At 46.9% G+C, this 13,138-nt stretch overlaps 1 protein-coding gene across 1 annotated transcript in view; it reads right to left on the reverse strand.

Annotated features, from left to right (window-relative positions):
- The window catches only part of LOC147748846 (uncharacterized), a 295,887-nt gene that overhangs the window by 223,473 nt on the left and 59,276 nt on the right, over positions 1–13,138 (reverse strand). The window contains exon 2 of the mRNA XM_086964138.1: positions 10,624–10,684. Coding sequence (XP_086820264.1) covers positions 10,624–10,684 — 61 coding nt within the window. The remainder of the gene's footprint in view (positions 1–10,623; positions 10,685–13,138) is intronic.

Here is a 13,138-nt window from a genome sequence, read left to right on the forward strand (position 1 = left end):
CGAAGATTGAGGCAATCATGGCCTGGGAACCCTTCAAGACACAGACTGAGGTCCGAGCTTTCCTGGGCCTCACAGGTTACTACCGTCGCTTTGTGAAGGGGTATGGCACTATTGTAGCGCCCCTCACAGAGCTCACCTCCAAGAAACAACCTCGACGGGTAGTTTGGACGGGAGCTTGTCAGCAAGCTTTCGAGATGTTGAAACAGGCAATGTGTGCGGCACCGGTCCTGAAGGCCCCAGACTTCTCCAAGGAGTTCATTGTCCAAACAGATGCATCAGAACATGGCATTGGGGCAGTGTTATCGCAACTGAATGAAGAGGGCCTGGATCAACATGTAGTCTTCTTATCCAGGAGACTGCTTTCCCGGGAACAGAAGTGGAGTGCCATTGAGAGGGAAGCTTTTGCGGTGGTGTGGGCTCTGAAGAAGCTGCGGCCATACCTCTTTGGCTCGCACTTCCTGGTTCAGACTGACCACCGACCCCTTCGTTGGCTGATGCAAATGAAGGGGGAAAATCCCAAGTTGTTGAGGTGGTCCATCTCCCTACAGGGAATGGACTTCCGGGTGGAACATCGGCCTGGAGTGGACCACGCCAATGCAGACGGTCTCTCCAGGTATTTCCGCCTTAGTGATGAGGACTCCCAAGGGGTTGGGTAGTTCTCCCCACTTTCAGCTGGGGGGGACGCGTGTTAGACCTGTCTGGCTTTTTGGCGAAGTCCCTCCTAATTATTATTTATTTTGTCCCCTTTTTGCCCCTCATACCCTTGATAATTTTTTTTGTCTACTGACTTTTTGTAGGTGTTGGCCAGGGGGATAGGTGTTCTTTCTCCTCATCATAATCTTTTACCACAGGCCCAGAGGCCTGTTCTGACAGGAAAGTTGGCACCACCTAAAATGGTGGCCACCAACTGCCCCAACTGTCACACCCAGAACTTGGCCATAGCCTAGCATAGGGCATTCTAGAACCTTCTGGTCCATTCTGGACCACTGAAGGGCAGCCTATATAAGGCGGAATGCGGGGAAGCCATTGTGTGCTGACCAGAGAGTGGAGGAGTGAGGCAGTGGTGAGAGGAGGAGGACGCACTGGGAGCAGCTAGTTTGTCCTTGTGACAGACAGTCACTACAGGGAGACGTTCCCCCTTCAGCCCCTGACCAATCCCTCCCCAATCATCTTCTGCTGATAAGGAAATCAATCTACTTGTGAAGGAAGTCCCTTCTAAATCTGAGCCCCAGTGAACCCTGTCAGGACGCTCTTAGTAGAGGATTTCCCTAACTTCCAATTTCCCCTTGCCAGCGCTTCACATACCAGCCTTGAGGAGGAGCTGTGAGCCCCGCGTTGTGGCCGGTGTCCCTTGACGCGCTGTGAAGAAGACGCGTGTCTGTGGAGCCTTAGCAGCCTGGGGGAGCGAGTGCGCCGCTCTGAAGTGTAGTCCCGGTGGAGCCAGGTGAGGGGAGAGACTGCGCAGAGAAGCGGAGACAGCGCGGCGTCAGGCGGGAATACTAATCCCTCGCGCCCGCGCTGTTCAGCTCTGCATTGCGGGAGGCGGATCTGAGGAGGCGAGGCCTGCGGGAGGCGTGTCTAGGAGGCGAGCCGCCTCCGTGTTCCGGCGGCCTGAGCGACATCGCGGGAAGCGTCTGAACGACGCGCAAGCCCAGTGGGAGGCCAGCGAAGTGGGAGTTGAGGAAGAGAACCGGCGGAAGGCGGAGCAGCCTTTCGCCAACGGAGCCAGCGAAAAGGGCATTGCTCTGTTCATTAATGAGGCCCCTCGCCCAGCGCTGTGAAGAGGAAGCGCGCCTGGGCTGAGGAAATTTGACAAGCCCCCCCCTCACGCCCTGTTAGCGAGAAGTGCATCGCTCTGATCATTAACGAGGCCCCTCGCCCAGCGCTGTGAAGAGGAATCGCGCCTGGGCTGAGGAAACCTGACAAGCCCCCCCCACGCCAGCACCAGGCAAGCAGCTGGTTGGGGAAGCCAGAGGCCGGTTGACAACTAGAAGCCTGTGGACTGGGGCAGGACAAGTGACCCGAATACAGTAAGGAGAAGTGGGGGGTGAGGAGGAATAGGGCTGAGCCCTTTCTGGTGTGGTGATTAATCACAAGACCTATCGCCTAACTAGATGCCCTGATAACCTGACATCTTTAGACTTAAACTGTGCCAGAGAAGGTGTGAGGGAGGTTAACTTCATTACCCCAACCTCATTTTCTACAAGTCTAGAGAAGCAGCTAATAAGCTAAACATCAGAGGGGAACCTAGGCTGTTGTGGGAGAAGTGCACTGTCTGTACTGGTTATAGGGGAAACTCCCTCCAGATCCTCATAGCCATTGTTGGGATGAACAGTAAATGTGTGAAATTCCTGCGTTATACTCCGAGTGTGCATTCTAGCCCTGTATTAAGGTGCGGATAAGGGGAGAGAGATCTTAGCCCTGTGGTAAAGGAGTATCCAGTGATTTGGCAGGCTAAAGTGATGAAATATTGATGACATTGTTTATTAATGTAAAGTGACACTGCTTAGTGTAAACCTGTTGGGATACTTTTAATTCCTGAAGTAAGCAATTCTGAATCCTTGACAACTAAATGCTTTGAACTGTAATTTCTCCACAGAAAGAAGAGTGTTATTTACTTCTCTAAATCAAAGGTATAATTGTTATTTCTGAGAGGAACGGAAATGTCTTACACTGTATAATTTGAAACCAAAGAGCATATTATTTTTATAAAGCAATACGTATTTTCCCACATCTTTTTGGTGTAGTGTTTTCTTTTTGAGTGCTATTGCGTGGAATTACTTTTGGGTGGTCTGCAACCTTTACACTGTGCCTCTGATATGCTAGTCTTGCCCTAGGCCAGGCTACCCCAGTTCCAACACTCCTGTTCCTCTCTTTCCCAGGCATCTTGTGTGATCTCAAGCAGGGACCTAGGTTGTCTCCCATAAAGTAATTAAAATGCAGAGTATCCCGTGGAACTCTGCACTAGAGCTTGCGAGACATACAAGGCCAAGGGGAGGAGTCGGTCCCAATCTTGATTTTCTAGGGACAGCATTTTCCTCAAGGTGGTTTTGAGTGATCTGTTATAACGCTCAACCAAGCCGTCTGTCTGCGGGTGATAGGCATACGTATGGATTTGCTGAATATTCAAGGTCTTGGTAACCGCCTTCATCATTTTGGAAACAAAGGGAGTCCCCTGGTCCGTTATAACCTCTTTGGAAAACCCTACTCTAGCGAATAATTCGAGAAACTTTTCGGCCACGTTCTTTGTGGTGGGAGATTTTAGGGCGAAGGCTTCAGGGAAGCGTGTAGCGTAATCTACGATCACTAACGCGTAGGTGTTTCTTTTTGAGGAATGTGGCAGAGGCCCAATGATGTCCATACCCACCCTCTCGAATGGTTGGCCTATTATTGGCATAGGTTGTAAGGGTACAGCTGGTGGTCTCTGTAGTTTATTCTTCTGACAAACATCACAGGTCCTGCAAAAGGACATGGCTTCTTTGTACAGGCCAGGCCAAAAGAACCACTTTAGTATATTCTGTAATGTTTTCTCCGCCACAATGTGGCCAGCAGTCAAGTGGGTGTGTGCATAATATAGGACCTGTTCTCTGAACTCTTTGGGAACTAACAATTGTTTAGGGTCCCCTTTTTTCCCTCCCGATACAGTAAGTCCTTTTCTATGATGAATCTGGGGTATGGTACATGGGGGTTACCTTGACCTGAGTGAGCCGCCTCCCGGGCATTGAACAGTGTGGCGTCGTTGGCTTGTGCGAACCTAAAGTTACTGTCCAGCGCCCACGGTTCCGCCGTTAAGAGAGTGTTGGAGGCAGGTTTCTGGGTCTGTTTTGTGAACATAGCTATGAAGTCTGGGTTGTCAACCCCGAAGATCAGGTCTTCGGGAAGGGTTTCAATAGCTCCTACCTTAACCTTACAGGGGTTCCTACCTACTGGGTGTATTATAATCTCAGCCATATTATAGGGTTTCACGTCCCCATGGACACATCGGATAAACACCCGTGAACCAGGCACAAACTGTTGGGGTAGTACGAGGGACTTTTGTATGACCGACTGTCGGCATCCCGAGTCCAGTAATGCCCTAACCCACCTCTGGTTAACCATGAATCTTACATAAAAGGACGGGCCCATTTCGGCTGTATACATGACGGCTCTAGGAGCATAGCCCACTTCCATAGGTTCTTCACTTGTTTTTTTCCTCGGGCACATCCGGGCTATGTGGTCCCACTCTCCACAGTCGAAACACTGGGGCCCCCTCATCACAGGATATTCCAATCTGGGAGGTCTTTGCTTTATGGGCTCCAGAACTGTCTTCCCTCTCCTCTCGGTTTTGTTGGTTATTGGTATTTTCAGTTTTTCAGTTTCCCAGGGACATGACTTTGGTTGTCCCCTACTATAAGTAGAGGCCATTTCAATCGCCTGAGCCGGGGTCAACCCTGCATGCCGTCGTAACCACCTCTGTGTAGCATAGGGTAACGCCTCCATAAACTATTCTAGATATATACAATCCATGATCTCTTGCTTAGTTTTGCTCTCGGGCTGGATCCATTTATCAGCCCCATGTTTCAGGCGAAAATACAATGTCTTAGGGTATTCACCCGTCACTCCTTTTTCCTTGCGGAAGCGGACTCGGTAGGCCTCCGAGTCCAGACCCAGGTGATCCAGGATTATATTCTTTATCTGGGCGTATGGCATTATTCCGGTAGAGTTCGCTACTTGATACGCCGCCTGGGCTTCTCCTGATAACAGTGAAGCTAAGAAGAATGGCCACTTATCTTCCGGCCAACCACATGCTCTGGCTGCCCACTCAAAGTTGGTCAGGAAGGCGTCTGGATCCTCACCAGGATTGTATTTCTGGAGTGATACACCTGAGCATTGGTGCTCTTCTTTCTATTAGGGGGGCGCTACCAGGTTCCTTCAATACGCTCTGTAATGTAATGTAATGTAAAGTACATTTCTGTAGCGCTACTACCACTCCAAGGAGTATCTTGGCGCTTAATACCAACCCAGATGGAGTAGGTTGGTTAGCTGAAGCAATTCGATGGACCTTACACCCTTTACACTAGAGCTTTACAAGCAGCATCAGTGAGCGAGAAAACCCAGGTCTTCAGGGCTTTCCTGAAGAGGGATTCTGGTGAGATTTGCCGAAGCTGAGGTGGCAATGAGTTCCATCCTCTGGAACCCAAAACAGCAAGAGATTTCCCACCTTTTGTGGAAAGCCTGAATTTTGGGATTACTAATAAATTTTGGTTAGAAGATCTCAAACTCCGAACGGGTAAATAGCGTTTAAAGCCTTTTGACAAATACCTAGGCCCTTGTGAATGAAAAGCTCTAAAAGTGATGACTAAAATTTTAAATAAAATATGCTTATGTATTGGGAGCCAGTGAAGGGCATTGAGGGCAGCCAAGGCAGATCACTTTCTGGGCCAACCAAGGACCAGGCGAGCGGTGGCATGCTGGACCATCTGCAGCCTGTGGAGCACAGATTTATTAGCTCCCGCATACAGGCTATTGCAGTATTTCAGTCTTGATGTTATGAGCGCCACCACTACCGTTTTCCTTGTTGACAATGGGAGAAGATCAAAAAATTTCCTAAGCGTTCTGATGATATGGAAGCATGTGCCAGCCACGCTAATTGCTTGTTGCTTGAATGACAGTAAGTCATCAAACTTAACGCCCAAATTGCAGGCAGAAGAGATGGTATTGGGAGGGGCTTCAGCATCTTCAGGCCACCACTGCTTGGGGGAAAACACATTTTGGGGACCAAACGGTAATATTTCAGTTTTCCCCGAATTGCATTTGAGATGATTGATCTTCATCCACTCAAATGTAGCAGTGAGGCAGTTTTTAAGATTTTCTTCAGCTTAAGGGAGCTCCCTGTCCAGTACCAGGATGAGCTGCGTAACATCACCGTAGGATATTGTGCTGATCTGGTAAGAGGAGATAAACTCGATCAGGGGGACCATATATAGATTGAAAAGTACAGGGCTCAAACTAGAGCCCTGAGGCACCCCTGTGCTGATGGATTTTTCTTCAGAGTTGAATTCTCCCAGTACCGTGACTTGACGTCTTTGGCTGAGGAAGTTTTTGAACCAAGCCAGCACTACTCCTCCTATCCCTGAGTTGAGTAGACGGTCAATCAAGATTGTATGTGAGACCGTGTCGATGGCCGCCAATAGGTCGAGTAATATCAGGACGGCCTTCTTCCCCTGGTCCATAGCGGATCGGAGGGTCTCTGCTGAGAACAGGAGGGCGGATTCTGTAGAGTGCTTGGACCTAAAGCCTGATTGGTTGACGTGCAAGGTCTTCTAGGAATTTCGTGAGTTGTCTGTTAACAAAAGATTCGGTCAATTTAAACACCAGTGGCAACAATGAAATGGGACGCAGGTTAGAAAGAATAGTCGGGTCAGGTAAAGGTTTTTTCTGAAGAGGTTTAACGGCTGCTAATTTCCAATCACGGGGAATCTCTGCTGTGGCAAGTGACGAATTGATGATGCCATTAATAATAGGGTTTACCTCATTGACCAAGGCTCTTAAGAACATAGGAGGACAGGGGTCAAAGGGAGATCCAGATTTGCTTGACAGAATGGCCTGATGTGACTCCTCTAAGGAGATGGGCGAGAATGCATTAAAATAGGTCATGTTAAAATTGTTCTCCCTGTTTGATTCCATCCTTTCCTTATCAGAGGAAATCAGTATGGGTTGGGGAAAGTCCTTGACAATGTCTAGAATTTTCATTTCGAAGTAATCAGCAATGGAGTTGCAGAGAGGCAGGGAAGGGGGGATTTCCTGTAAGAGTGCTCTAGGGTTTGTGAAGCTGTTGACAATCTTAAATATGTCTTTCTGTCCAATTCCAGAGGAAGCTATTGCCTCTAGAAAATAGGCTTTTTTTGCCAATTTAATTGAGGCGTGGTACTGCCTGCGGGCTGCTTTATAAATACTACGGGCACAGGCCACGTAATTCCTAAGCCACCTACGTCTGTAGTCCCTCCATCTGGGCAGCCATAGCCGCCTTGAACGTTTCCCTGTCAGCTTGTGCCGACGTCATCTGACGTTCGACCGCCCATTCAAGCTTCTCTTGTCCCTTGACAATGTGTTGTATTAACTGATCCATCTCTGCAGAGGGGATGGATGGCTCAGATCCCACTTCTGACACCAGTTGTGGCAGTTCAGAAGGAGAGACTCGGACAACAGAGGCTGGTAAGTGTGGTTTTATTTTAATGAAGGTTTTTTCTTCCTCTGTGATTGTCTTTCGCGAGCTAAGGTTGCAGGGTCCAAGGTGTCTTCGAGTGCACGGAATCTTCGGGGGCTGGTTCGCCTTCTTTCCTCCTCTGGTGATACCCGATCTCTCTCTTTGGCCGGGGCCCAGCGCCACATGCAGGAGAAGAAAGAGAGGGCTTTAGAGTACGGAGCGTTGCTCTTTTGGTTCCCCTCAGGATCCCAGGATAGTGCGGACACCGGTGCGATGTGTTCTATTTACAAGGGCTAAGTGAAGAACATGTGACGGAGAGAATAGGGAGGATAGAAGGGGAGGGGGGTTCAAGGAAAGGTGGGGGCTGGAAGGTACAGACGGATAACACTCTATCTACAGACTATTTACACTGTGTTGGCACGCCGTCCCAGCCAGCCCGATACCCGGTCACTCTCCTGTGTGAGCCACACTCCCCCGCGGGTGTGGCTGGGCGGTGTGTGGGAACATTTGCCTCCAGGCACTGCTGCTCCTTCTCTCCGCTCCTCCGGCAGGTCTTCCCTCGGTTCTTCTTTGTCCTCCACAGTCTCTCATCGTGCTCCTCTCCACTCCCGGGTGTCGAGACACGGCGATCTCTCCACTTCCTGCTTTTTGTTCACTCCTCCTGCCGTCTCGTCATCCGGGGCGTGTATGATTCCTCCAGTAGTCTCGCCCGGCTCAACAGGAGGCAGTGTCTTCTCCTGAATCCGTGGCATTTTTAAAGGTACAGTTCTCCTTGTGGGAGGGTAGTTGGCTCCAGCACGCTTCGGACTCCGTTTCCCAGGGGTCCTGAAGCGGTGAAAGAGAGGGGGTATCATGATTGTCAGCTGACCACCAGTCCTTTTCACGATCGGTCCCCACCACCCCGCTACAAAAGATTTCCGATGCTGTCTCCAAGGCCGCTGCCTGCACTGATGCCGTGGTCATCACTCGCTAGGTGAGTGCAGAACTGACCGCAACATCACTGCCGTCCTAACGCCTGCCAATGTCGTCCCTGCATCGACTCCGACATCATCACCAAGGCTTCTGCCTGCATCTGGGCCTAGGGCACCATCCGACGCCAACAAACGCCAGCGCCTCCCGCAATCCATCGGGGAGTCAATAACGAACGTGGGCGACTGCCGGACGCCGCACCATCGTAAGGAACCATTGTTTATTGTTTTTATTTTGTGTATTTCTAAATATATTTAAGGCACAGGGGAGTAGGGTGGAAATTATTTTAGAAATGTGTTGTTTATTTTAACATATTTTTAATTGAGCATATTTTAGGAAAAATAGATTTGATTGCAGTTTATTTTTTTATTATTACATTTAAATTTTATAATTTTGTTCTATAAATTGTTTTTGTTGATATTTTTTTTAACTGACATTCTAATTGTTTAATTCATTAAAAGTTTAATATAATCCATTTTAATTGACTGTTTTATTAATATTGTTTCCTTTTAAAATATTATTTATACTATTGATATTAATTATAAAGTGCGAAAAATGTTAAGCCATTTTGTAGAGACCTATGGGATTATGTTACTATTAATTATTAATAATGTTATATATTTATCATTTTATATTATTTTAAATTGAAATGTCATATTGTAATTACATTCTTTTTGTAAATATTGTTAATAAGTTACTCATTTATTTAATAATATGTAGTTTTTAACCAGATGTTTACTGAAATGATATTATTGATTTATTAACATTTGTTTATTTATTGAGGTAGTTGATTTCCTATAGTGATAATTGCTATATTATGTTTTACTGTTTTTTTAGGTCATTCATTTAGTACTTTATGTAATTAGTCACATTAGTTTGTCACATTTTTCTATGTTAAAGTTTGAAAAAAAAATATTTTCTTAAATGATTCCTAAATTGGTTAAATATGTTGTGAAATCATGATTTTTAATAGTATGGTTCTGTTGTATATATGTATTTTTTTATTTTTGTAGAGTTTAATTAACTTTTTAGCCCCTCTCCACCACAAAGTCTAACACTTTCTCCAAAGTGGCTAACGTTTGAGTGTAAATAGTAAATTGAAAACCTCAAAGTGTCTAAATGCTTTGGTCAAAGGGCCTAGGCTTTCAGTGGTGTGAGTAAATGTAACCATTTTAGAGTTTCATACTGTACTCATGTTGTTATGTTTGGAATAGGAATAATAAATCTGACACCCCAGAGTCCAACACTTTCCCCAATGTGGATAAATTAAGAGTTGTAATAGTAAATCTGAGACTCTGTAGTTCAACACTTTCTCAAATGAGGTTTAATTTGAGTTGCAGTGCTTGGTATTAGGTGCTCAAAAAAAAAAATATTATTTAAAATGTTTTCCTAATATTTTATATAATTTTACATTTACCAATAATTCCGAACACACAATATTTCAATAATAGTATCTATAAATAAAAAATCCAATAATATAATTACAAAATATTTCCAATTTGTATTACCTAAAACATGTAATGAAATACAAATAAACTTTCAGTGTGACAAACAAATGTCTTAAGGGTTTATTAATACATTTTACTCTCATACTTTTTAACATACATTTTAGACATATTTCCATTGAATGTACTTTTTATACATATTAATAAATATTGTAAATAAATAGAATGTTATTTCTGTTCCGCTATTTTCTAATATATTTTTACAATAATATGTACAATATTTTATAAAACAATTTAACATTTTAGAACTTTTTTGCCGTTTATTAAAATGTTTACATTATTTAGACATACATAAACATACAATGGTCATATTTATTTATCCTATTTTTATGTATGTTAAGAAAGTATTTTTTAATTTTAATTTTCCGCATTTTATGGTTGTTGAATTTTGCACCCTGTCTTTGTTTTTGTTGTTCAGTTGTGGGTCTTCAGTGTGGTGGTTCTTCGAAGTGGTTCTCTTGGTACAGTAAAGTGCCTTTTCTAGCTAACAATTAAGGCTGTTATGTGCATGGTTGGGGGTAGGTTGTTAGGATAGTGCTGCAGTTTACTATAGTTTTACACTTTGAGTTAGTTATAATGGGGTGTTGTAAATTTTTTGTGGGTTTCATGGAGTTTTTTTAAATTTTAATATTTTTGGGATTTTGAAGAGTGTTGTGGGATAACCAAACCCTTCAGCAAACCTCAACTTCACAAGTCCATGTAGAAGCCGGATTTAGTACACCATATAAAAAGCAAAATCACTGAGAAAACTTTGCCAAAGTTAAATTATGGTCTCTTCTTCTCATTACACCTTACCGTATCTTTAAAAAAACTCCGAAATTTCACTAAAAACACAGGTTTTTCAAATTATGGATATGACTTAAATGGAAATTGAGAGAGCGAGGCAGAGAGCAAAGAAGAAAGTTAGATGAAGGTACAAAGGGGTAAGAGAATGTGATAGGCGCTTAAGAACTGGCAGCTCACCTCAGAGCACATGTTGAAATTGGTTTCAGCTTCTATCCGTGTGCGAACCTCCTTGTCCAGCCTGAGACAGTGAAGGAAAGAGAGGAGACATTACTGAGAGTATCTCTTGAGAAATCACTATCTCAGAATGTACATTTAATTTGACACTTATTTTCCTTGGCAGACTTTGACCCAGAGCAAGAGAGATAAAAACACACAAGGAGGGGAAAAAAAGGATAAAATGAAAAATGGAAAAAAATGTGACATAAGGGACAAAGCAGGGATTGAAAAGATCCATTACGAGTGAGATTAAGGGTAACTTTAGGGCACTGGCATTCATGTACAAACTAAGCACTGTCTGTTACATTAAAGGACACAGTCTGGGATCTTTCACATACTTTGCGCCTGGTATTCAGAGTCTCTAAAGGCCTTCCCCTTACCTGCAACACAGCTACTGCAGTCACACTTCAGGGATATGTGGTTGCCCGAGACCACCGCAGGAGGCCACTCAAGAGGGCGGCCATGTAGTACCATCTGGCAGCTCACACCCCCCTTTCCTTCCAAAGGGGCAGGGACTCTAGGGGAGTCCCCTTCTGGGCGCGGGCAGTGCCGCGTCATGTCCGGTGCGGGAGGTGGGGTGAGGGGTATATATGTCCCCCTCACCACGCTGACGACCTCTTTGTCGTCGCACTGGACACGCGCGGCCGCTGCCTCGCGGGACACGCCGTCTGAGCTGCTGCGGCGGATCACTTCTCCGAGTTTCGGAGTTCGTGCTGGCGGCTAGTTGAGGCTAGTTGAGGTGCGAGCCCATGCCCAGCACCTCTGTTCGTTGCTCTCCCCCCCCATTCGGGGCTCACCATGCTGGCCTGAGCCCCAGTTGCACATCCCGCGCTGTGGCCCGCGGGGGGGCTGCTGTGGTCGGCATCTGGGATGGCGGGGGGGTCGTTCTCCCGGCCGCATGCTGCGGGGGCAAACACAGTGCGTAGGAATCCTGTGGCACTTGGCTGCCACTTTCGGTTTCCCTTGTATGGGGGGCATTCTGTGGGCCGCAAGGGTGCTGCCGTGGGGTGGTGTGGCTTCCATTAATGGTCGCAAGTGCGGCGGCCTTCGGAGCTCCAGCCCTTGTTTGAGTCCCGGGTCTTGTTTGGCCCAGGGGACTGAGCAGCAGTCTCGCCTCTCCACCCTCTCTGGGGCCGCGTGCGAGTGCCCCCCCTCCTCCTAATCCACGGTAGTATCGGGGGCCGGCGAGGTCAGCGACCGCTGCGCGCCTCTCTCGCCCCACTGGCCGGCTCTGTGGTCGGGGAGTGGGGTAGTCGAGGAGCACATGTGCCTCCTGGCGCTCCTCCCCCTCACCTCCACTATGGGTTTGATTCGTGCGCAGCTCGGTTGGGCCAGGAGTGTCTCGCGCTGGGGCTGCATTTGCCGACACACATGCCGCGGCGGAGTGCCCAATCCCACGGCGGGCGATAGTGCGTGGCAGCTACTTTCTGGTACCCCAGTGGGGGGGGGGGGCAGGGGCTCTGCTGCGGGGTGGGGTGGCACACGGCGCCCTGTTGTGTGCGCAAGTGGGCCAGCCAGTTGTGGCGCTGGCCCCCTGACAGAACCCGGTGTGGAGCTGTTTGTGCAGCCTCTGAAGGAAGGCATTGCGATTTGCATGAGGGGCGCACCCCGGACTGCAGCTGCCCTCTTCCCACCTTACACGGGTGGTGTTGCAAAATACTTTCATGGGTTCAGAGCACCATTCCGCACTCCTCGGCCATCTTTTATAAACTAATGCATTCTGGGAATCGTAGTTTTAATTCATTCGACTTGAACAATTTAAAGTGTTTACCCTGTGACGTGTGAAAGACAAGCCCATACTAGGATTTTAATTGTAATTATTATTATTTTTTTTTATTTAAATTTTTTTTAGGTTTAAAGTTTTTTATTCAGCACAACATACAAGGACAAACATACATCATCATGAAGCGTCTTGTTAGGGCGGGCAGAGCCTCATCCCCGGTGAAGAACTATCAGGTGCAGTTCGTGTGTGCTAGTCCATCACAGCAGTAAGTGATATGCATTGTCGCAGTATGAGATGACATTTCTATTGCAAACACCCCCCCAAAACCCCAACTTCCCAACTCCCCGGTCCCGACCCCCCCCCCTCCCCACCCTTCGTCCAGTGCACAGACCATATCCAAAGTATACACCAAAGCCACCTCTTACAGGGGAAGTGAATCTCTCATCAATTCACAGGGCTGGCGCTGCTGGGCTCGTGAGCCGTAATAGGCGGAGGTATTTGGGGCAGGTAAGTTCTTTAAATTCTGTGAGCAGTAAGGAATGAAATTGTTGCCAAAGCTCATTAAATTGCGCTATATCCCCCGCCACTGTGAGCAACAATTTCTCCATGCCCAACACGTGCCACAATCTATGGAGCCAGCCCATGATAGAGGGTGTTGTGGTAGTGCGCCAATGTATCAGGATGTTTTGGACCGCTGATCCTAGTGTGATGGCTATCTGCCTACCCCTACGAGATCTAAGTGGGTACATCAGT

The sequence above is a fragment of the Lissotriton vulgaris genome, chromosome 1_1, assembly GCF_964263255.1.
Source record: "Lissotriton vulgaris chromosome 1_1, aLisVul1.2, whole genome shotgun sequence".
Lineage (NCBI taxonomy): Eukaryota > Metazoa > Chordata > Amphibia > Caudata > Salamandridae > Lissotriton > Lissotriton vulgaris.